The following is a 25547-nucleotide window of genomic DNA, read 5'->3' on the forward strand; positions in this document are numbered from 1 at the left end:
GAATTCTAAATAAATCACTGACCGTGTCACCAGCAAAGCACCCCTACACCAGCGCGCCTCCTCCATGCGTCACAGTGGGAACCACACATGCAGAGATCATCCGTCCATTGCTCGTGTTTCTTGGCCCAAGCAAGTCTCTTCTCCTTATTGATGTCCTTTTAGTAGTGTTTTCTTTGCAACAATTCGACCATGAAGGCCTGATTCACGCAGTCTACTCTGAACAGTTGATGTTGAGATGTGTATGTTACTTGAACTCTGTGAAGCATTTATTTGGGCTGCAATTTCTGATGCTGGTCACTCTAATGAACTTGTCCTCTGCAGCAGAGGTAACTCTGGGTTTTCCTTTCCTGTGGCGGTCCTCATGAGAGCCAGTTTCATCATAACACTTGATGGTTTTTGTGACTGCACTTTAAGAAACTTTCAAAGTTCTTGAAATGTTCTGGATTGACTGACCTTCATGTCTTAAAGTAATGATGGACTGTCGTTTCTCTTTGCTAATTTGAGCTGTTCTTGCCATAATGTGGACTTGGCCTTTTACCAAATAGGGCTGTCTTCTGTATACCCACCCCTACCTTGTCACAACTGATTAGCTCAAACGCATTAAGAAGAAAATAAATTCCACAAATTAACTTTTAACAAGGCACACCTGTTAATTGAAATGCTTTCCAGGTGACTACCTCATGAAACTGGTTGAGAGAATGCCAAGCGTGTGCAAAGCTGTCACCAAGGGTGGCTACTTTAAATAATTTCATATATATAATATATTTAGATTAATTTAACACTTTCTTTGGTTACTACATGTTTCCATGTGTTATTTCATAGTTTTTATGTCATCACTATTATTCTACAATGTAGAAAATATATTTTTTAAATAAAACAATTGAAAGAGCAGGTGTGTCCGAACTTTTGACTGGTACTGTCTACACTGAGTGTACAAAACACAAAGCTCCTTCCATGACATGCACAAGCTATGATCCGTTATTGATTTCACTTGTCAAATATATTTTATTTGTCACATGCGCCACGTCACGCGTAAAACTGAAAGCGCGATCCACCACATTTAACCATGGAAAAAGGTCTGGAGATATGGCTGAATGTGTAAACATTGTAGTTATTCGCTCCGCAAGACAATCAAACACGCAAAATGCTGATACAGGGACAAGGTGGAGTCGCAATTCAACGGCTCAGACACATGACGTATGTGGCAGGGTCTACAAGAAATCACTAACTACACGTCACGGATACCGACATCACGCTTCCAGACACACTAAACACCTTTGCCCGCTTTGAGGATAATACAGTGCCACCGTTGTGAATCGCTAACAAAGACTGCAGCCCCCCTCTCCTTCTCAGTGGCTAAGTAAAACATTTAAACTTGTTAAACCTCGATTGGCTGCTGGCCCAGACGGCATCCCTAGCCGCGTCCTCAGGGCTTGCTCAGACCAGCTGGCTGGTGTGTTTCCAGACCTATTTAATCTCTCCCTATCCCAGTCTGTTGTCCCCACATGCTTCTAGATGGCCACCATTGTTCCTGTACCCAAGAAGGCAAAGATAACTGAACTAAATGACTACCGCCCCGTGTCATCATGAAGTGCTTTGAGAGGCTTGTCAAGGATCATACCACCGCCACCCTAGACCCACTTCAGTTTGCATACCACCCCAACAGTTCCACAGATGACGCAATCGCCATCACACTGCACACTGCCCTATCCCATCTGGACAAAAATAATACATATGTAAGAATGCTGTTCATTGACTACAGCTCAGCATTCAACACCATGGTACCCTCCAAGCTCATCTTCAAGCTGGAGTCCCTGGGTCTCAACCCCGCCCTGTGCAACTGCGTCCTGAACTTTCTGATGGGCCGCCCACAGGTGGTGTAGGTAAGAAACAACATCTCCACTTCGCTGACCCTCAACACTGGGGCCCCACAAGGGGTGTGTGCTCAGCCCTCTCCTGTGTACTCCCTGTTCACCCACGACTCCGTGGCCATGCATGCCTCCAACTCAATCATCAAGTTTGCAGACGTCACAACAGTAATGGACTTGATCACCAACAATGACGAGACAGCCTACAGGGAGGAGGTGAGGGCCCTCGGAGTGTGGTGTCAGGAAAATAACCTCACTCAACGTCAACAAAACAAAGGAGATGACCGTGGACTTCAGGAAACAGCAGAGGGAGCACCCCCCTATTCACATCGACGGGACAGTAGTGGAGAAGGTGGAAAGTTTAATGTTCCTCTGCGTATACATCACAGACCCTGAAATGGTCCACCCACACAGACCTCAGGAGGCTAAAGAAAAACCCTGACAAACTTTTACAGATGCACAATCGAGAGCACCCTGTCAGGCTGTATCACAGCCTGGTACGGCAACTGCACCGCCCTCAACCGCAAGGCTCTCCAGAGGATGGTGCGGTCTGCACAACGCATCACCGGGGGTAAACTACCTGCCCTCCGTGACACCTATAGCACCCGACGTCACAGGAAGGCCAAAAAGATTAGCCAGGACAACAACCACACGAGCCACTGCCTGTTCACCCCGCTATCATCCAGAAGGCGAGGTCAGTACAGGTGCATCAAAGCTGAGACCGAGATACTGAAAAACAGCTTCTATCTCAAGGCCGACAGACTGTTCACTAACTCAAGAGAGGCTGCTGCCTACGTTGAGACCCAGTCACTGGCCATTTTAATAAATGGATCACTAGTCACTTTAAATAATGCCACTTTAATAATGTTTACATATCTTACATTACTCATATCACATGTATATACTGTATTTTATACCATCTACTGCAACTTGCCTATGCCACTCTGGCCATCGCTCATCCATATATTTATATTCTCATTCACCCCTTTAGATTTGTGTGTATTAGGTAGTTGTTGGGGAATTGTTAGATTACTTGTTAGATATTACTGCAATGTTAGAACTAGAAGCACAAGCATTTCACTACACTCTCATTAACGTCTGCTAACCATGTGTATGTGACCAATAAAATTTGATTTGAATACAACACGTGTAGATAAACCTTATCTTGAAATCCTTACTTACGAGCCCTTAACCAACAGTTTTTTAAAAGTAATACAAATTAGCGAAATAAAGGAAAAATAGTAACACAATAAAATAACAACTAGTCTATATACAAGGGGTACCAATACCGAGTCAATGTGCTGTGATACAGGTTTGTTGAGGTAATATTAACATGTATGTAGGGGTAAAGTGACTATACATACAGTGCATTTGGAAAGTATTCAGACCCCTTCACTTTTTACACATTTTGTTACGTTACATCCATATTCTAAAATGTATTAAATAATATTTTTTCCTCATCAATCTACACACAATAGCTCATAATGACAAAGCAAAAACAAGTTTTTTCGAACAGATACCTTTATTTATATAAGTATTCAGACCATTGCTTTGAGACTCGAAGTTGAGATCATGTGCTTCCTGTTTACCTTGATGTTTCTACAACTTTATTGCAGTCCACCTGTGGTAAATTCAATTGATTGGACATGATTTGGAAAGGAAAACACCTGTCTATATAAGGTCCCACAGTTGAAGGAATTGTTCGAAAATACAAGAAGATGGCGCCGGATAAGGAAGCAGAAGTTTTACGTGCCCCAGCCGATGAGTTTTTTTTTTGTCCGTTTATTTGCGTTGTTTGTAACTTTTGATTTTTGATTTGATTTTTTACATAATGTTGCTGCTACTGTCTCTTATGACTGAAAATAACTTCTAGACATCAACTACACTCTTTCACCTGTAAAATGTACCCTGAGGATTCAACCCTGTAGGGATCTTCATGCACCATTCCTCACCAGTGAGAGGAAGAAGGTAAGTCACAGACCTATACCGGCCAGTGGGGGAAATGGGGCTGGTACAGGCTACATATTCAAAAATGGATAAGGCTGTAATGTTACAAGATGTGGAAAAAGTGAATGGGTCTGAATGCACTGTATATAATAGGAAGAGAGTAGCAGCAGCTGTGTGTGTGTATGGTTAGAGTCCAGTGAGTGTACATCAGTTCTGAGCAACGGAGTCAGTGTAAAAAATAATAAAATAAGGGGGTCAATATAAATAGTCCTGGTAGCCATTTGATTAACTGTTCAGCAGTATTATGACTTGGTGGTAGAAGCTGTAAAAGAGCCTTTTGATTCCAGACTTGGTCCTCTGGAACCGCTTACCGTGCGGTAGCAGAGAGAAAAGTCTATGACTGTCTTTGACAATTTTTAGGGCCTTCCTCTGACACTGCCTGGTATAGAGGTCCTGGACGGCGGGAACCTTGGCTCCAGTGACATACTGGGGAGTACGCACTGTCATCGGTAGCGCCTTGCTGTCGGATGCCAGGCAGTTGTCATACCAAACTGTGATGCAACCAGTCAGGATGCCCTCAATGGTGCAGCTGTAGAACTTTTTGAGGATCTGAGTTCTCATGCCAAATATTTTCAGCCTCCTTTGGGGGGAATAGGCGTTGTCGTACCCTCTTCACGACTGTGTTGGTGTGTTTGGACCATGATAGGTTCATAATGATGTGGACACCAAGGAGCTTAAAGCTCTCGACCTGTTCCACTACAGCGCCGTCGATGTGAATGAGGGTGTGCTCGGCCCTTTTTCTGTGGTCCACGATCGGCTCCTTTGTCTTGCTCACGTTGAGGAAGAGGTTGTAGTCCTGGCACCACGCTGCCAGGTCTGTGACCTCCCTATAGGCTGCCTCGTCGTCGGTGATCAGGCCTACCACCATTGTGTCGTCAGCAAATTGATTGATGGTATTGGAGTCATGCGTGGCCACACAGTCATGGGTGAACAGGGAGTACAGGAGAGACTAAGCACTCATGAGGGGGCCAGCGTGGCAGATATGTTGTTGCCTACCCTCACCACCTGGGTGCAGCCCGTCAGGAAGTCCAGGATCAGGTTGCAGAGGGAGGTGTTTAGTCGCTGGTTGCACCCACACTGCTCGCGCGCGCCAACAAGCGTCTGCGTTGCCAAGGGCTAAAATAGAACTCCTTTCTATTTCTGACGCAGATCGCGCTGCAAGTCCTGCCTCTCCCATCTCCTCATTGGTTATACCCACGTGGGTGATTGAAAGACTAAATGTTTTGCTGGTTGTCGTGGTGAAAGTGTAGATGCCAATCACCATTATAATTTCAAAGATGAAAAAGCCTGGTTGGCCGTTTTATGTGTGGATTAATTGTCGGTGTAGAAGACCTTGTGCATTTCAGGTAAAATAACAACTCAATATATATATCCCAGGACAAATTAGCTAGCAAGTGCAAGCTAACTAGCTAAATTGCCATACTTATTTAATGCTTTTCGACCTGTCCCCAAATTAATGTGATTGGTTCAGAGTTTGTTTTGATATTTTAACCTGCGTGTCGTTGTCGTATTTGGTGTAGGGGGACAAAATACATTAATGCACGACGGCGCACGCACGTAGCCGGTTTGGGTTCCGTGTTAAACTTAGTGATGAGCTTGGGGGCACACTAATGTTTAACACTGAGCTGTAGTCAATGAACAGCTCAACTCAATATTAGGAAGGATTTCTTCATGTTTTGTACACTCAGTGTATATGATTTTTAAAATTATTTTGAAATAGTACCGCATGCCCCGGTATGGTACAGAAATTGTATTATGACGTTATGAAAATCTGGATATTGCCCAAACCTACTTGTGATTATCCTTGTGAATCAACAGACGCTGTAACACAATGTGTTTTCAGCAGACCTGGGTTCACATATGTTCAGTGTTTGCTTTAGCCTGCCAGATGGCCTGTGTTTGCATTTGTGTGACTTCCATTGGTTCCATTGTACCAGGCAAGCTCTATCCATCCCAGCTGAAGTTTTTGTAATTATTTAAACAGTATTTGAACCCGGGGCTGGCTTTTCACTGTGTTGTAAATGCTGGCTGCAAACAGTTGTTTATGAGCGATCAGTGGAACATACCTGCAGAGTAAGCACCCTACCACTATTCAAGGCCAGCCATGCTCAGCTGGAGTAAGCTCTGTGTTTACATACGGCGAGACAATGGAGGCATTCCAAGACCAGGGCTGAGCACTGTGGTCTAATTAAGCATGCTTTGTTAGTTGTCGAGCCGTTGCGTACACAGCACTAACACGTTGAATGCATGGAGGCCTTGAAGGCTGATACAATGTCCAAACAGCTCAGCTAAAAGTGTTCAGAAATGATTCCTAAACCTGTGAACTTAAAGTGGATGACAAGTGGGCAGAACTTAAGAGCAGTGAGCACATCTGTTGTGGAGATGCCTGTCTGTTTGAAGTGTGAGGGCCCAAGTGTTTGGCAGGTGTGAGCCAGGCAGGCATGCCACTATTTGTCTCCAGAGATGTGCTGAATATAGGGTTTTGGTGGGGTGGGGGAGGGGGGGTTGGCTTTGTGATGTTGTGGCTTAGTAGATCATAGCCTTGCTGTAAATCGTCCTCACTCTGTTTTTCCAATGGATTCTCCAGTGCAGTGTTGAGAACCCAGCTATCACCAAGGGTGTTTTCAAACTTGGTCCCTTTCAGCCAGTTTTTGTGGACTCAGTGCGGTTCCCTTCATTTTTTGTGCAGTGTAAAGAAATCAAATCAAGTTTATTTTATATAGCCCTTCGTACATCAGCTAATATCTCGAAGTGCTGTACAGAAACCCAGCCTAAAACCCCAAACAGCAAGCAATTCAGGTGTAGAAGCAATGCAGGAGTCACACTAGACTACTGCAACACTGTTTCCCTTGCCATAAACCCTCAACATTGGTGCCACAAAAGAGGGGTGATGTGCAGGTTCACAGAAAAATACGTGTGCTGTTTTTGGATATTGATTAGCGATTGTCAATGATGCACAAAAAATGTTAATATACAGTTGAAGTCGAAAGATTACTTACACTTAGGTTGGAGTCATTGACTAGTTTTTCAACCACTCCACAAATGTCTTGTTAACAAACTATAGTTTTGGCAAGTCGGTTAGCACATCTACTTTGTGCATGACACAAGTAATTTTTCCAGCAATTGTTTAGACAGATTATTTAACTTATAATTCACTGTATCACAATTCCAGTGGGTCAGAAGTTTACATACACTAAGTTGACTGTGCCTTTAAACAGCTTGGGAAATTCCAGAAAATTACGTCATGGCTTTAGAAGCTTCTGATAGGCTAATTAACATCGTTTGCGTCAATTGGAGGTGTACTTGTAGATATATTTCAAGGCCTACCTTCAAACTCAGTGCCTCTTTGCTTGGCATCATGGGAAAATCAAAAGAAATCAGCCAAGACTTCAGGAAAAAAATTGTTGTCCTCTAAAAGTCTGGTTCATCCTTGGGAGCAATTTCCAGACGCCTGAAGGTACCACGTTCATCTGTACAAACAATAGTACGCAAGTATAAACACCATGGGACCACGCAGCCGTCATACCGCTCAGGTAGGAGACGCGTTCTGTCTCCTAGAGATGAACATACTTTGGTGCGAAAAGTGCAAATCAATCCCAGAACAACAGCAAAGGACCTTGTGAAGATGCTGGAGGAAACGGGTACAAAAGTATCTATATCCACAGTTAAACGAGTCCTATATTGACATAACCTGAAAGACTACTGCTCCGAAGCCACTGCTCCAAAACCGTCATAAAAAAGCAAAACTACGTTTTGCAACTGCACATGGGGACAAAGATCATACTTTTTGGAGAAATGTCCTCTGGTCTGATGAAACAAAAATAGGACTGTTTGACCATCGTGACCATCGTTATGTTTGGAGGAAAAAGGGGGAGGCTTGAGAGCCGAAGAACACCATCCCAACCATGAAGCACGGGAATGGCAGCAGCATGTTTTGGGGGTGCTTTGCTGCAAGAGGGACTGGTGCACTTCACAAAATAGATGGCATCATGAGCAAAGAAAATTGTGGAGATATTGAAGCAACATCTCAAGACATCAGTCAGGAAGTTTAAGCTTGGTTGCAAATGGGTCTTCCAACTGGACAATGATCCCAAGCACACGTCCAAAGTTGTGGAAAAAGACTTAAAGATAACAAGGTCAAGGTATTTGAGTGGCCATCACAAAGCCCTGACCTCAATGCTATATAAAATTTGTGGGCAGAACTGAAAGTGTGTGAGCAAGGACGCCTACAAACCTGACTCAATTACACCAGCTCTGTCAGGAGGAATGGGCCAAAATTCACCCAATTTACTGTGGGAAGCTTGTGGAAGGCTACCCAAAACGTTTGACCCAAGTTAAACAATTTAAAGGCAACGCTACCAAATACTAATTGAGTGCATGTAAACTTCTGACCCACTGGGAATGTGATGAAAGAAATAAAAGCTGAAATAAATCATTCTCTCTACTATTATTCTGACATTTCACGTTCTTAAAATAAAGTGGTGATCCTAACTGACCTAAAACAGGGAATATTTACTTGGATTACATGTCAGGAATTGTGAAAAACTGAGTTCAAATGAATTTGGCTTAGGTGTATGTAAACTTCCGACTTCAACTGTATGTGTGGAGTTTGTAGTTCAGATTATTTGTTTGCTATAAGTAATTCATAGGCTAAGAGCGCTTCATTAACTGTTAATTCGATTGTGGGATTTAAATAGTGTGAGAAGGCAACATTTTTTGGTGAAAATCACAACGGGGTACAAAATAAATTCTAGCTCTTAAAGGGGCAGTAGGTCTTCCATATAAAACAACTTGTTGCATTGAATTCACTTTTTCAGTTGCAATTTGCTTTTACCACATGTTAAGATTTGCATGATATTGATAAAACAAACCAGGCTTCATTTTTTAAAGGTAGACCTACTGTACTTTTATTTTCGTAAGAGTGGGTTAATCATTCATTTTTGGTAGGCTAACTTTACTTGAAGAATTGCTCTTGGCCACTCTGTGCTTTTGTCTTGAAGCTACAATGTCTTGCATTATTCAAGAGTGTAATATGGTTTGGTTGCATTATTCAATATTATAAACTGGGTTGTTCAGGCACTGAATGCTGAATGGCTGACAGCTGTGGTATATCAGACCGTATACCATGGGAATGACAAAATATTTATTTTTACTGCTCTAATTACATTGTTAACCACTTTTTATAACAGCAATAAGGCACCTCGCGGTTTGTGGTATATGTCCAATATACCAATGCTAAGGGCTGTATCCAGGCACCCTGCGTTGCACATAAGAACAGCCCTTAGCCGTGGTATATTGGCCATATACCACACCCCTCCGTGCCTTATTGCTTAATTATAAACTTGGTGGTTCGAGCCCTGAATGCTGATTGGCTGAATGCCGTGGTATATCAGACCGTATACCATGGGTATGATAAAACATTTTATTTGTACTATTCTAGTTACATTGGTAACCAGTTTGTAATAGCAATAAGGCACTTCGGGTTTTTGGTACTGTATATGGATAATATACCACGGCTAAGAGCTGTGTCCAGGCACTCCGCATTGCACGTGCTTAAGAACAGCCCTTCGATGTGCCTTATTTCTTAAGTGTAATATGTTTAAGAGGAAAAGTTTGTCATTGTTGAATAGTTTGTGCTTACTGGTTACTTTGATATTTACGGTAAATTTGAGCTGCGGACCAAGAATGTCGCATTGCCAGACAACGAAAGGCAAGGATGTAATGTGATTTGAAAAGTAGATATCTCTTTCACCAACCCGCTCCTCACTCTCCTTCCTTCATATCTCGTAGTGAGAATGGGGCCTAATAGCATATTTCCCTTCACCTTGAAGAGTTCGTGGTCTTTTTTTTTGTATTTTGCTGAGTCAAGTGCAGTCTACTGTGGCTGTCTAACAAGTGAAAAGACTAAATAAAATACTTTTTTTTAGCTGATTTTTGCCGTGAGACAAGTCTGTTTCAATCTCCAATCTCTCTGTAAACTTTAAAGCGTTGAACGTTTTGCAGCTTACATCAGTAAAGATGCAATTTTTTAGAAAGAAAAGCGACTGACTTTTGTTGTGCTTTATGACAGTTTTGTGTCACTGATGTTCATTGTCTTGGTGACATGACTAGGCTAGTTCTATTTTTGGTCATGAGTTTTGGAATATTTGTACCTTTTGAAATGACTTCAACCAATGGCCTGATACAAATCCAAACTATTTAGAAAAACGACTGAAAGTTACTAAATAAAGATTTACCAGGAACTCTGAAATTACATTTCTGGGAGAGAGAAAAGATTAAAGGTTGTTAGAACGGCAACTCTTGAAAGTGTTTAACAGAAATCCTGTTAATGACTTTAAAATGGCTGATTAGCCCCAAATTATGTATGGAGACCTTTTTGGGGGTTAGCAAAGCACACATTTTTGTGCTCTTTTGGAAATGGCAGCTAAATACTAATTTACTTAACACAGCTCGTTATGTTAGTGTGAAGTTCATTTCAGGCCTTCTCTCAAAAACCTAGGCAGAGGTTTTTGGTTGTTAGCTACTGCAGCCTAAATCATCTCAACAAAATCTCCAATTTACACACCACAATTTGCTGAAGATATGAATTACTCATAAATCATCTGATAACGATAAAACAACGTTGTATGATGTAGGTGTTTTCAACAGCATTTTCAACACTGTAAGCAGGGAAAATCCTGATGCATTCATTGACCACAGGAATGCTGAAATGACAGTGGTAGGTGGCTGGGTGGTTTCCATAAAAAAGTAGAACAGTGTTACGCCCTATCACATTGGGGTCCTCCCCCCAGGAAGTTAGTCAGTAGCCAGTGAAGGAAAGCTCTCAGGAGTGGAGTTTACCTTGGCCCATACCATGGAGAACTCTGCACTGTGTGAGTGGGTCAGTGGGAAGGGAAAGGGGGATACCTAGTCAGTTTTACAACTGAATGCATTCAACTGAAATGTGTCTTCCGCATTTAACCCAACCCCTCTGAATCAGAGCAGTGCGGGGGGCTGCCTAAATTGACCGTGATGATTGTCTGAGAAGCAGGCCGAACCTTATGGACTCAAATTGTAAAGCAGTGTCGTACTCATGCAAGACCATTGTAGCTCAAAACATAAATTCTCTGAGAATGTAGTTTTGGCATAGAAAAGGCCTGTATTGTTACAGTGATGAAGAGTCTCTCTGTGTGTGTGTGCGCAGCCTTTTGATCAGGAAGCTAGACTGAGAGAATGGCCTTGCTGTGCTTTTTGGGCCTTTCTCCAAGCTAGGCCCCAGAAGATGTTTCCTCGCTGGTCTCCAAAACAAAGTGTCCAGTGTCCATAGCGGTGGCTCACTCACTGTGCCAATAAGTGGGGTAAATGGCTTAATTATTATTCTAAATGTGTGTCCAATGACCCACGCCTGACAGGGTAACCTAGGGAACACAGGAAGGGCTTAACATTGGCCAACATTTTACCTCAAGCACAAGAAGGAGATTGTATTTCTCGTTTGGATGTTCATTTGAACCCCATTCGGCTGCCATGTATTAAAAACACGTTCAGGTTCAAATGTTTTAAAAGAAGCAGTGCCAGAGTAGGTAGAAAAGTTGTTACTTCTGATGTTGTATCACAACACTTTCATGTTTTGCTAAATCCTCCTCATCTTACGGTCTTTCATGGCTGCAGCCAAAACTGTGTGCATGTTTATTTTTGATTTTTAATGCGTTATGATTCTTAAACTTACGCACCTGTAGAAAACACTCTCTAGTACTAATGGTTATTATGTGCAGTCAAATTTAACCCGGAGTACTTCTTACACTTTTCTTACACTTTTCTTTCTGGCCAAACTGATTTAACAGCCAAATGTATAATATAATAGGACTGAAACGTGTTATTTGAGAGGCTATTTTCTAATGTCATGCATCCATTCCCATTGCCTTTGAGCAGGCCGGGCCTAAGTTCTGGGTGGATACATTTTGAAATGACAGGTTTATCAACACAGCTCCTTATTGAGGTGTACAGTCGGGAGCTGCTGCTGTGGCTTTGTTTTAAGACTGCTCTGGATTTACTACATGGCTGCTCAAAAGTTGTTCAGATGTTTGATACTACTAAATCCAAAGATGTCTGGCTATTTGTATTTTCCAAAAGAGTAACATTAACTATGCACAACATCATTTTTACAACATGATTCTGGTCCAGAATGCCCTGCACTTATTTTCTTTATACTTTTATTATTTTCAGTTCCTTGTTTTGCTTCCCTTGTATACACACACAGAGCCACTGTGGTACTGTAGCTTATTTATGATGACTGACTTTTACGGTGTTGTGGAGACAAGTCCATGTGAAATACAGACTATTTACAGAATACAGATCTATGAATGACATTTCTCTAAGATGATGATGATGCTCCGTTTGTCACGTCTCCTCCATGATATGACGTTATTAACTGCAAGTCTACACTTGCATATTTCTGTCTCCTCAACAGTTATTGTCTACTTAGTGAAAACTATTCTACCCAACCATGTGTTTTCATGACCGGCTATGTTGTCAGCAGCCATGTATGACTAAGAGGAATCCTTTTAAGTTCTAATGGTATTCTTCTTGTTGCTACCATGTTGTCATTTGGTGTTGCTACCATGCTATGTTGTCTTAAGTCTCTATGTAGTGTTGTGGTGTCTCGCTTGTTGTGATATATATATATATATATATATATATATATATATATATCTCTCTCTCTCTCTCTCTCTCTCTCTCTCTCTCTCTCTCTCTCTCTCTCTCTCTCTCTCTCTCTCTCTCTCTCTCTCTCTCTCTCTCTCTCTCTCTCTCTCTCTCTCTCTCTCTCTCTCTCTCTCTCTCTCTCTCATATTTATTTATTTATTTATATATATATACTGCTCAAAAAAATAAAGGGAACACTTAAACAACACAATGTAACTCCAAGTCAATCACATTTCTGTGAAATCAAACTGTCCACTTTGGAAGCAACACTGATTGACAATAAATGTCACATGCTGTTGTGCAAAAGGTGGAAATTATAGGCAATTAGCAAGACACCCCCAAAAAAGGAGTGATTCTACAGGTGGTGACCACAGATCACTTCTCAGTTCCTATGCTTCCTGGCTGATGTTTTGGTCACTTTTGAATGCTGGCGGTGCTCTCACTCTAGTGGTAGCATGAGACGGAGTCTACAACCCACACAAGTGGCTCAGGTAGTGCAGTTCATCCAGGATGGCACATCAATGCGAGCTGTGGCAAAAAGGTTTGCTGTGTCTGTCAGCGTAGTGTCCAGAGCATGGAGGCGCTACCAGGAGACAGGCCAGTACATCAGGAGACGTGGAGGAGGCCTTCTGGAGGTCATTTTGCAGGGCTCTGGCAGTGCACCTCCTTGCACAAAGGCGGAGGTAGCGGTCCTGCTGCTGGGTTGTTGCCCTCCTACGGCCTCCTCCACGTCTCCTGATGTACTGGCCTGTCTCCTGGTAGCGCCTCCATGCTCTGGACACAACGCTGACAGACACAGCAAACCTTTTTGCCACAGCTCGCATTGATGTGCCATCCTGGATGAACTGCACTACCTGAGCCACTTGTGTGGGTTGTAGACTCCGTCTCATGCTACCACTAGAGTGAGAGCACCGCCAGCATTCAAAAGTGACCAAAACATCAGCCAGGAAGCATAGGAACTGAGAAGGGGTCTGTGGTCACCACCTGTAGAATCACTCCTTTTTTGGGGGTGTCTTGCTAATTGCCTATAATTTCCACCTTTTGTCTAATCCATTTGCACAACAGCATGTGACATTTATTGTCAATCAGTGTTGCTTCCTAAGTGGACAGTTTGATTTCACAGAAGTGTGATTGACTTGGAGTTACATTGTGTTGTTTAAGTGTTCCCTTTATTTTTTTGAGCAGTGTATATATATATATATTACTATTTTTATTTGATTTTTTTCAGCCCCCATCCACGCAGGAGGCCTTTTGGTAGGTCATTATTGTAAATAATAATTTGTTCTTAACTGACTTGCCTAGTTAAATAAAAATAGCCAAAACCTAGCCATGTTTTTTTTTTATGTCCTTGCGCATTCTGGTTCTTAGCAATCTCTTAGAATGGCTTTTGTGTCAGAAACCCAGTAATTATATTTTCCTGTGAAACACTGAGCCGACTGACGATAAGAAAGTGTTGCATATTTCTTAGCAGGAATTTCCTCCCCTCACTTCCTACCTTTTCAGACTCCATAGTTAGTTTTTTAAATGTATTTATTCTTTTTTTATTTTTTATTCATGACTTCAAAATCTCTTAAAAGCTCTTGCTCTAGTGATGTGGAGATTACATCTAAGTAATAAGGTGTAAGTAGACCTACAAGCCTATACCTATGGCCAGCAGTTTTTCCAGACCACGGCTCAGTTGGTAAGAGCATGGCACTAGCAATGCCACCGTCATGGGTTCCATCCCACAGGGATCACATACAAAAAATGTATGCACTCACTGCAAAGTTAGTCAGTCAGTGGAGGCTGCTGAGGGAAGAACGGCTCAAATGGAATGGCATCAAACACCTGGAAACCATATGGTTATTGTATTTGATTCCATTCCACTGACTCCACTCCAGTCATTACCATGAGCCCTTTCTCCCCAATTAAGGTGCCACCAACCTGATGTGAAGTCAATAATAAGTGGCATGTATTGCCTAACCCTAGTGGGTCAGGAAAAACTTCTATCCCTTAATTAAATACAGCTTAATGGTTCATTGTCCCTTTTCTTTCTCCCAGGGTGCCCACTGAGTGTTGAAGATGATGTCTGATGCCAGTGACATGTTGGCAGCAGCCTTGGAGCAGATGGATGGGATAATCGCAGGTATGAATATCTGTCTCTGTCACTGCTGCGTTGGCATGCTGAAGAACAAGGACTGATCTCTCAGCATCACATTCACTGGCGCAACACTATCGGAGTTGGATAGTTAGACCTGGGACTGTGTTAACAAAGAGTCTGAGTAGGAGTGCTGATTCGGGATCAGTTTTGCCTTTTGGATCATAATGAATAAGATTATATCGACAGGGGCGGAGAGCTGATCCTAGAGCAGCACTCTTCCTCTGAGACACTTGATACAAACAGAAATTCATTTACAGTACAATATGCCTTTCTCAATGCTCACTGAAGGATTAATGGTCATACCCGGCCCAACCAGTGTAGCTCTGCACACACATTTCAAGAGGCAGAAGAACATTTTTAGACTGACTAATTAACTGTGAATACCAGATCATTGTGATGATCACACTCTCAGGCTAGTTTGAGCAAGTACTATCCCGTCATGTCTCTATCCCTAATGTTAACTGTTTTTGATGATCATGTTTTTAGGCAAGAACTGTTATGGCAGGCCATTCCCTAAAGTTCTTCAAGAAGTGGACATTTCCCATTGTGGTTTGATAGATGAATTCAACATGTGGCAGTTAAATGTAGTACTGTAGCTGATGGGGATAAATGTGAAGCCCATTTCAGAACTGCAAGCCCATCTCAGTACTTCAGTATGGCTGTATTAGTACAGTAATGTTAATGCACAGAGTCAGCATAGACAAGCTTTAAGGCTAATCTTATTTTCAGCATTGGGTTAATTATAGGCCTGACATTTCAGTTAACTGTCCGATCACATGTCTGTTTCCCAAGTAACTCTAGCCTTTCTTCTGTCCTCATTCAAGCTCTTTCTCTCTTGTTCTCTCTTTCTCTTTCTGTCTCTTTCTGTCTCTCTTTCGCTATCCCACTCTTTCTCTGGCCTGTAGCTGTGTTTCCCTGTAGAGTCTTGTGTGTAAATGAGCTAGATTTCCTCACTTGTCGTGTCGGCTAGTTCCTGTAATGAGGAGCAGTGACGTAATGGTATAACCGAGCGTTGTTTTCACTCTACTCTAGAAATGCAGGGCTGTTGTGAACCTATTAAACATTGCACAGACTGTCCTCTTTCTTGGGCTAAAATACAACATAGTCATTTGATGAAGTTATACCATTTAATAGACCTTATAAATGACTGAACTTCTTTCATGGGGAGGCTAACTGCAAATAGAGCATATTTCTCCATCTTTAATGTATGGAAACTGTTTAATTGAGTGTTTCCCCCCCCCAGGCTCTAAGGCTATGGACTACTCCAACGGGCTGTTTGACTGCCAGTCGCCCACCTCTCCCTTCATGGGCAGCCTGCGGGCGCTGAACCTGCTGGAGGACCTCCGGGGCGTACTGGAGCTGATGGACACAGAGGAGAGGGAGGGCCTGCGCTGCCAGATCCCTGACGCCACCGCAGACAGCCTGGTGGACTGGCTGCAGCAGGGACACCTGATGGTGAGACCAGTCAAAAGTAGTGCACTATATAAGGAATATGGTGCTGTTTCAGATGCATCCACCCATGATGTTGATGATACATCTCTGTGGTTGAATGTACTGTATCACAGTGTGTGGACTGCAAAGTCTTCCTGCTTTCGCTGGTGCTAAAATGTACTTTATCTAGCACCTTCTCAAAGCCATGTGTATGAAATCCTTTGTCATATCTAGTGACTAGGGATAGACACACATCTCTGATGAGAGGACTAAGAGAATGTCAGATGTACTGTAAACCGACATGGGAGACGACTGTTGCATTCATTTAAAGTTCATGTTCAGCTCCGATGACATCCCTCATCACATTAGTCTCCACAGCGGTGTCGAGTTACGGCTGGTGTTTGTCCAGACATGTCACGGAATGTGTAAATATAGGCTTGCTGTTGCTGTGGTGATTTACGGTGTGATAAGGTTAGATCCACAAAGGGGACCTCTGTTGTGGTGTCCCTCCTGTTATTCCCTCCTGTGTCACTACAAAAACAACATGTCTGGTGGGGAATCTGGGATGGTACGTTGAAGAGCTCTACTGCTGTTTAAATGGGAAGAATGGTATGAGGGTGAAAGGAGAAGTATGGTATGAGGGTGAAAGGAGAAGTATGGTATGAGGGTGAAAGGAGAAGTATGGTATGAGGGTGAAAGGAGAAGTATGGTATGAGGGTGAAAGGAGAAGTATGGTATGAGGGTGAAAGGAGAAGTATGGTATGAGGGTGAAAGGAGAAGTATGGTATGAGGGTGAAAGGAGAAGTATGGTATGAGGGTGAAAGGAGAAGTATGAGGGTGAAAGGAGAAGTATGAGGGTGAAAGGAGAAGTATGAGGGTGAAAGGAGAAGTATGAGGGTGAAAGGAGAAGTATGAGGGTGAAAGGAGAAGTATGAGGGTGAAAGGAGAAGTATGAGGGTGAAAGGAGAAGTATGGTATGAGGGTGAAAGGAGAAGTATGGTATGAGGGGATACATTATCAGAGACATTTCCTGGTTAGTTTTAGCAGCAGAGTAGTAATATATAAACCCTCTAAATATTGGTGAGGGGAAATGTTGGTTGGGGTTGAAGCTCCATTGGGCAGCTAGAGGATCTTGCTGTAGAGCAACCAGCCAGCATACCCTTTTCAAAGCTTAACTGGTAAAAACGTTGATTCTTTGTGCCGACTAATAGTATATGAATGATTAAGCCTATATATTTTGCTCTCTGTGTGTGCTCTCCGTTCCATTCTGTTTTACAGCAGATATGTTTCTGGAACACTGAGTTCAAACTAACTATGTGAAGCCCATCTGGCCATTGATCATCTTGTTCGCAGTTCTTCAGCCTGTCCTCGCTTTGAATGTTAGAAGAACACCTCTAATATGAGTCTCCAATGTCCACGAACAGGTCCTCGGTGGTTACAAAGCAAACATCTCGCTGAACTCTTAGGGTATGGTGTAGTCAATAAGCTAAAAGCCAGGGTTTGTGACAGACCGCTGTGAGAAACAAACCATTGATGTGGTGGGAACCAACTGCTTGCTGCAGAGACCACTGGGATCTAGGATCTGGGCCAGGGAAATGCCAGAGCCTGTGTGTACACCAGTAACTCTCTGCTGAAACACACTCTGTGTGTACACTAGTCTCTTCGACCATTTAAGGTGTTGCAGGCAAAGGAAAGGGCAAATGCAACATCAATCACACAAAGCTGTCACTCGAAAGACTCTTGTGCGATATGTTGTCTGATAATTGTCCGTGTTTAAGGCACTTCAAATATGCCGTGTTCACCCTAGGACAAACTCCAGTGTACCTCAGTGTTCACCCTAGGACAAACTCCAGTGTACCTCAGTGTTCACCCTAGGACAAACTCCAGTGTACCTCAGTGTTTACCCTAGGACAAACTCCAGTGTACCTCAGTGTTCACCCTAGGACATACTCCAGTGTACCTCAGTGTTCACCCTAGGACATACTCCAGTGTACCTCAGTGTTCACCCTAGGACATACTCCAGTGTACCTCAGTGTTCACCCTAGGACATACTCCAGTGTACCTCAGTGTTCACCCTAGGACATACTCCAGTGTACCTCCAGTGTTCACCCTAGGACATACTCCAGTGTACCTCCAGTGTTCACCCTAGGACATACTCCAGTGTACCTCCAGTGTTCACCCTAGGATATACTCCAGTGTACCTCAGTGACAAATGGTGCCACAGCATCGATCTTTAGCTTGATCTGACTTGATCTTGACACATTAAGCACTGAGCATGTCGTAAAGCTTTACCAGTGTAATAGAGGCTTCATCTCAGAACACAAAACCACCTCTTGTGTCCACGCTGTCCAGCTACTCATAACTTGATGAACATTTATGTTTTACAGTCTATCACAAAATACTATTGGAGGATGTATGTTAATACTCACAGACCAATCCCAAGTGCCACTCTTTCACTGACTCTTCATGTTGTCTTGTCTGTGCCCGCCTGCAGTCCAATGGTCACCACATCTCCATGGGTGGGGACCTCTACCAGGAGAGACTGTCTCGGCTGGAGGGTGACAAGGAATCCCTGGTGCTTCAGGTAGTGTACAGTACACAACAACATGTCATAGCTAGTATCCATCTTACCCAGGCAGCCTAAATGGCTCATTTAAGGGCGTTACAACAAAATTAATTGTCAGTAAATTACCTATTTTTGTAATGAACTTAGCTTTGTCCCAGAACTGATTGTGCTTATAATAGCCAACTTACAAAAATGTTTGGCATGACAATGACCATAACCTCCTAACCTGCTACCAAAACCTGCGGGCTCTCCTTCACCGCAACCAACGTGAGTAAAACATTTAAACGTGTTAACCCTCGCAAGGCTGCCGGCCCAGACAGCATCCCTAGCCGCGTCCTCAGAGCATGCGCAGACCAGATGGCTGGTGTGTTTATGGACATATTCAATCAATCCTTATCCCAGTCTGCTGTTCCCACATGCTTCAAAAGGGCCACCATTGTTCCTGTTCCCAAGAAAGCTAAGGTAACTGAGCTAAACGACTATCGCCCCGTAGAACTCACTTCCGTCATCATGAAGTGCTTTGAAAGACTAGTCGAGGATCATATCACCTCCACCCTACCTGACACCCTAGACCCACTCCAATTTGCTTATCGCCCCAATAGGTCCACAGACGACACAATCGCAACCACACTGCACACTGCCCTAACCCATCTGGACAAGAGGAACCTATGTAAGAATGCTGTTCATCGATTACAGCTCAGCATTTAACACCATAGTACCCTCAACTCGTCATCAAGCTCGAGACCATGGGTCTCGACCCCACCCTGTGCAACTGGGTACTGGACTTCCTGACGGGCCACCCACAGGTGGGGAGGGTAGGTAACATCTCCACCCCGCTGAACCTCAACACTGGGGCCCCACAAGGGTACGTTCTGAGCCCTCTCCTGTACTCTCTGTTCACCCACGACTGCGTGGGCAGTGGCTCGGGTGGTTGTTGTCCTTGATGATCTTTATGGCCTTCCTGTGACATCGGGTGGTGTAGGTGTCCTGGAGGGCAGGTAGTTTGCCCATTTCAGTTTGTCCGTGATGTGTACGCCGAGGAACTTAACTTATTACCCTCTCCACTACTGTCCCGTCGATGTGGATAGGGGGGTGCAACCTCTGCTGTTTCTTGAAGTCCACGGTCATCTCCTTTGTTTTGTTGATGTTGAGTGTGAGGTTATTTCCCTGACACCACACTCCGAGGGCCCACACCTCCTCCCTGTAGGCCGTCTCGTCATTGTTGGTAATCAAGCCTACCACTGTAGTGTTGTCTGCAAACTTGATGATTGAGTTGGAGGCGTGCATGGCCACGCAGTCGTAGGTGAACAGAGAGTACAGGAGAGGGCTCAGAACGTACCCTTGCGGGGCCCCAGTGTTGAGGTTCAGCGGGGTGGAGATGTTACCTACCCTCCCCACCTGTGGGTGGCCCGTCGGGAAGTCCAGTACCCAGTTGCACAGGGTGGGGTCGAGACCCATGGTCTCGAGCTTGATGACGAGTTTGGAGGGTACTATGGTGTTAAATGCTGAGCTGTAGTCGATGAACAGCATTCTCACATAGGTATTCCTCTTGTCCAGATGGGTAAGAGCAGTGCGGTTGCAATTGCGCCATCTGTGGACCTATTGGGGCGGTAAGCAAATTGGAGTGGGTCTAGGGTGTCAAGTAGGGTGGAGGTGATATGGTCCTTGACTAGTCTCTCAAAGCACTTGATGATGACCGAAGTCAGTGCTACAGGATGGTAGTTGTTTAGCCTCATTAGCTTTCTTGGGAACAGGAACAATGGTAGCCCTCTTGAAGCATGTGGGAACAGCAGACTGGGATAAGGATTGATTGAATATGTCCGTAAACACACCAGCCAGCTGGTCTGCGCATGATCTGAGGACGCGGCTGTGGATGCCGTCTGGGCCAGCAGCCTTGCGAGATGTAACACGTTTAAATGTTTTACTCACGTCGGCTGCAGTGAAGGAGAATCCGCAGGTTTTGGTAGCGGGCCATGTCAGTGGCATTGTATTGTCCTCAAAGCGAGCAAAGAAGTTGTTTAGTCTGTCTGGGAGCAAGACATCCTGGTCCGCGACGGGGCTGGTTTTCTTTTTGTAATCCGAGATTGACTGTAGAACCTGCCAAATACCTCTTGTGTATGAGCCATTGAATTGCGACTCTACTTTGTCTCTATACTGACGCTTAGCTTGTTTGATTGCCTTACGGAGGGAAGAGCTACACTGTTTGTATTCTGTCATGTTTCCGGTCACCTTGCCCTCGTTAAAAGCAGTGGTTCGCGCTTTTAGTTTTGCGCGAATGCTGCCATCAATCCACGGTTTCTGGTTTGGAAATGTTTTAATCGTTGCTGTGGGTATTCTGTCGCCGATGCACTTTCTAATGAACTCGCTCACCGACTCAGCGTATTTGTCAATGTTGTTGTTGGACGCAATGCGGAACATATCCCAATCCACGTGATCGAAGCAATCTTGAAGCGTGGAATCAGATTGGTCGGACCAGCGTTGAACAGACCTGAGCGCGGGAGCTTCCTGTTTTATTCTCCGTCTATAGGCTGGGAGCAACAAAATGGAGTCGTGGTCAGCTCTTCCAAAAGGAGGGCGGGGGAGGGCCTTATATGCGACGCGGAAGTTAGAATAACAATGATCTAGGGTTTTACCAGCCCTGGTAGCACAATCGATATGCTGATAGAATTTAGGGAGTCTTGTTTTCAGATTAGGCTTGTTAAAATCACCAGCTACAAGGAATCAGCCTCAGGATATGTGGTTTCCAGTTTACGTAGAGTCAATTAAAGTTTGTTCAGGGCCATCGATGTGTCTGCTTGGGGGGGGGGGAATATATGCGGCTGTGATTATAATCGAAGAGAATTCTCTTGGTAGATAATGCGGTCGACATTTGATTGTGAGGAATTCTAAGGCAGGTGAACAGAAGGACTTGAGTACCTGTATGTTGTTATGATCACACCACGTCTCGTTAATCATAAGGCATACCCCCCTGCTCCTCTTCTTACCAGAAAGATGTTTGTTTCTGTCGGCGCGATGGAGAAGAAACCAGCTGGCCGTACCGACTCCGATAGCGTGTCTCGTGAGCCGTGTTTCTGTGAAGCAAAGAACGTTAGTCTCTTATGTCTCTCTGGAACGCTACCCTTGCTCGGATTTCATCAACCTTGTTGTCAAGAGACTGGACATTGGCGAGTAGTATGCTCGGGAGTGGTGCGCGATGTGCCCGTCTCCGAAGCCTGACCAGAAGACCGCTTCGTCTGACCCTTTTACGGCGACGTTGTTTAGGGTCGCCGGCTGGAATCAGATCCATTGTCCTGGGTGGAAGGCAAAACACAGGATCCGCTTCGGGAAAGTCGAATTCCTGGTCGTAATGATAGTGAGTTGACGTTGCTCTTATATTCAGTACTTCCTCCTGACTGTATGTAAAAAAAAAAACTAAGATTACCTGGGGTACCAATGTAAGAAATAGCATGTAAAAAAACAAAATTCTACGTAGTTTCCTATTTATTTATTTATTTGTTTATTTTACCATTATTTTACCAGGTAAGTTGACTGAGAACACGTTCTCATTTGCAGCAACGACCTGGGGAATAGTTACAGGGGAGAGGAGGGGGATGAATGAGCCAATTGTAAACTGGGGATTATTAGGTGACCATGATGGTTTGAGGGCCAGATTGGGAATTTAGCCAGGACACCGGGGTTAACACCCCTACTCTTACGATAAGTGCCATGGGATCTTTAATGACCTCAGAGAGTCAGGACACCCGTTTAACGTCCCATCCGAAAGACGGCACCCTACACAGGGCAGTGTCCCCAATCACTGCCCTGGGGCATTGGGATATTTTTTAGACCAGAGGAAAGAGTGCCTCCTACTGGCCCTCCAACACCACTTCCAGCAGCATCTGGTCTCCCATCCAGGGACTGACCAGGACCAACCCTGCTTAGCTTCAGAAGCAAGCCTGTAGTGGTATGCAGGGTGGTATGCTGCTGGCTGATGAGGAACGCGAAGCGAGGCGGCCATCTTTGTCGGCGCCGGAAGTTAAGTTGTTAGATTACTTTTTAGTTATTACGGCACGGTCAGAACTAGAAGCACAAGCTTTTCACGACACTCACATTAACATCTGCTAACCATGTGTATGTGACCAATAAAATTTGAGGAATTGGCTATACAGCACATACACATATCTGGGACCAGGCTTTAATGAACTTGGTGTCGTAACTCAACTCCATTACTATGCACCATAATAATGTTTATGTTAATATTGTAATTACTGTCTTACTACACAGGTATAAGAGCAACTTAGTCTTACCCATGTGTTCCTGTGCAGGTGAGTGTGTTGACAGACCAGGTGGAGGCGCAGGGGGAGAAGATAAGGGACTTGGACATGTGTTTGGAAGAACACCGGGAGAAACTGAACGCCACTGAGGAGATGCTGCAACAGGTCAGTTTGGAGGAGAACGGCCCCTGAACATGGGGCTCTGTTGAAGTTATATTATTGTCACCACTGCTGAACAGCAAAACCAAGCAATCAAGGCAAGCTCTGTGCGTGTGTGTGTGTTGTCTATATTTAGTCTGTGTTTTGTGGTTTCGCAGGAACTCCTGTGCAGAACGGCTCTAGAGACTCAGAAACAGGACCTGCTGGCTGAGGTGTCCAACCTGAAGCTGAACTCATTTGAGAAGGACAGACTGCACTTTGACTTCAGCGACAATGAGGTATGGAATGGGAGGCCTCTGCTTTTGAATTAATTCTTCTTGCAGTATTTCTCTCTACCTCTCGCTCTTTCACACACACACACACACACACACACACACACACACACACACACACACACACACACACACACACACACACACACACACACACACACACACACGCACACACGCACACACACACACCCTTTCTTGCTGCCTGAAAACTGTGTGGGGAGGGGAGGCTTATGTCATCATGTGTTCAAACCCGCAGTGTGTTGGGGCAAGTAAAGAAATCGTTCACTGCCAAGAGAATGCCAGTTACCATGGCCAGGGGCACTGGAATTGTGCCTTGTTTGAAGATATGCATGAGTTGCTCTTACACATAAATGTCTGGCATTAGGGTTTTGATAATGGGGAAATGTGAAGATTTGGCTTACCTCTGGTTGTATGGTTGCCAACAAAGACCAAAAAGGTTGTTCATATCTTGTTTACAAGGCAGTTCGGAGCAAAGCAGAACAGCTCTGGGATTTCTACTGTCCCTGGAAAGTAGTCCCTCATCACTTGATAAGGTCTCCGTGGGGATCAGTAGTTGGCCTTGGAGTATGTGGGAGAAAATTCTCTGTATAGGCTTCTTTTGATAAGAAAAAGCATAGCTGCACACTCGAATCGCTTCGATGTGATAAGTCTAATAAGTCGACAGCTAAGCTGCTGCCTTCAGGGTTCAAAATATTTATTTTGATAAAATGAAAACCCTGGCCAAGTTTTGACATATCTTAAGTAGCGCATGAGGAACAAGCAATCTTACTATATGGTTTATCAAGCCATCGAGGTGACTGTTCTAGGACTCCTTTTAGACTTTGAGAAATTCTCTGATTGAACAAGCATGTTGTATGCAGCTTCCCTCCTTCCCCAGTACACTGTGGGTAATGCGGTCTTTCTCTCCCCTATCAGGACATGGTTCTGGAGATGAATGAACTGAGGTACAGAGTGACCGAGATGGAGAGTGAAAGACTACAGTATGAGAAGAAACTGAAATCCACTAAGGTGAGTTATCATGTGGTCCTGTGGAACAGGCCTACCTACACTGCAATATGTAAGCATGAATGATTCATTCTGCGAAAAGAAATCTACCTCCAGAAGGAGAACTTTTCCCGATAGCCTATTTCTTCTTTACACATATCCTCTCTTCTTTCTTTTGCTATTTTTCAAATCTTGAGTATCCCCTTCTCCTCCCCCTTTTGCTGTCTTTTCTTTTATATAACATCTGTCTTTTTCTCTCTCTTTCCTTGGCTTACCTCTTTCTCCACCGCTACTAGTCATTAATGGCCAAGGTTTCTAGCCTGAAAATCAAAGTGGGCCAGATGCAGTATGAGAAACAGAGGAAGGAAAACAAACTGCAGGCCCTGAAGGTCGGCTTCTCCCAGGGTTTCTGCGTGTTGCCGTCTGATATGGGCTTTTGGCCTTGTTTTTGTGTGGTGTTCAGTTTTTTTTGTTTTTACATATTTCTAGCCAAGATTAAGGGTGTGTTAGCAGAACTCAACTGACTTATCATAGAAAACAATCTAATTATCCAAATGGTTAAATTTATGTGCTTTCTTTGGTGCAGAAAGCTAAGCACTTATACATACAAATTTAAACATATCCTGAAATACACCACTTCCTTTAGGCGACATCCACAAGACACTAATTTAAGCATATAGCATATTTAATGTAAACCACAGGTATGTCTTCATTTTGGGCTTTTGTGACCTCTTTTAGAAGTCTGTTTTTTCCTCCCTCCCTCTTTCTTATGGATGAAATGTACTTTCTCTGTTTAGTTTTGAAATAATTAATGCTCGATGTTCTATCCCATGACATTTTGACACTAGCCTGGTCCCAGATCTGTTTGTGTTGTTTTGCCAACACCTGTGGTCAATGGATTTGGCAAGACGGCACAAACAGGCCTGCGGCAAGGCTATTATGACACTGCCATGTAAAATGGCTCCTCCAACACTTGATGAGACATCAACCACCCCAGACCCCCGCACTGACCCCCAAATCCCCACCTCCTCCCTTAGTCACACCTGTTCTGGGTGTGTGTGTATCATTGTCTCTGCCTGTCAAGTCAGCATCTGAATGTTTGTGTTGTGGTTTGTTTGTGATGGGGGGTGTTTGGTAAGGATGGTGGTGGGAGAGGGGGCGTTAAGT

At 44.0% G+C, this 25547-nt stretch overlaps 1 protein-coding gene across 6 annotated transcripts in view; it reads left to right on the forward strand.

The window, feature by feature from the left end:
- Nucleotides 1-25547, forward strand: part of LOC129862340 (liprin-beta-1-like) — a 56395-nt gene that overhangs the window by 10380 nt on the left and 20468 nt on the right. For all 6 annotated transcript variants that reach the window (XM_055933868.1, XM_055933870.1, XM_055933869.1 and 3 more), the window contains exons 2-7: nt 14595-14679; nt 15938-16149; nt 18620-18709; nt 22996-23109; nt 23262-23381; nt 24312-24404. In XM_055933868.1, coding sequence (XP_055789843.1) covers nt 14616-14679; nt 15938-16149; nt 18620-18709; nt 22996-23109; nt 23262-23381; nt 24312-24404 — 693 coding nt within the window. In that variant the 5' untranslated portion in view covers nt 14595-14615. The remainder of the gene's footprint in view (nt 1-14594; nt 14680-15937; nt 16150-18619; nt 18710-22995; nt 23110-23261; nt 23382-24311; nt 24405-25547) is intronic.

Source organism: Salvelinus fontinalis, chromosome 9, assembly GCF_029448725.1.
Source record: "Salvelinus fontinalis isolate EN_2023a chromosome 9, ASM2944872v1, whole genome shotgun sequence".
NCBI lineage: Eukaryota > Metazoa > Chordata > Actinopteri > Salmoniformes > Salmonidae > Salvelinus > Salvelinus fontinalis.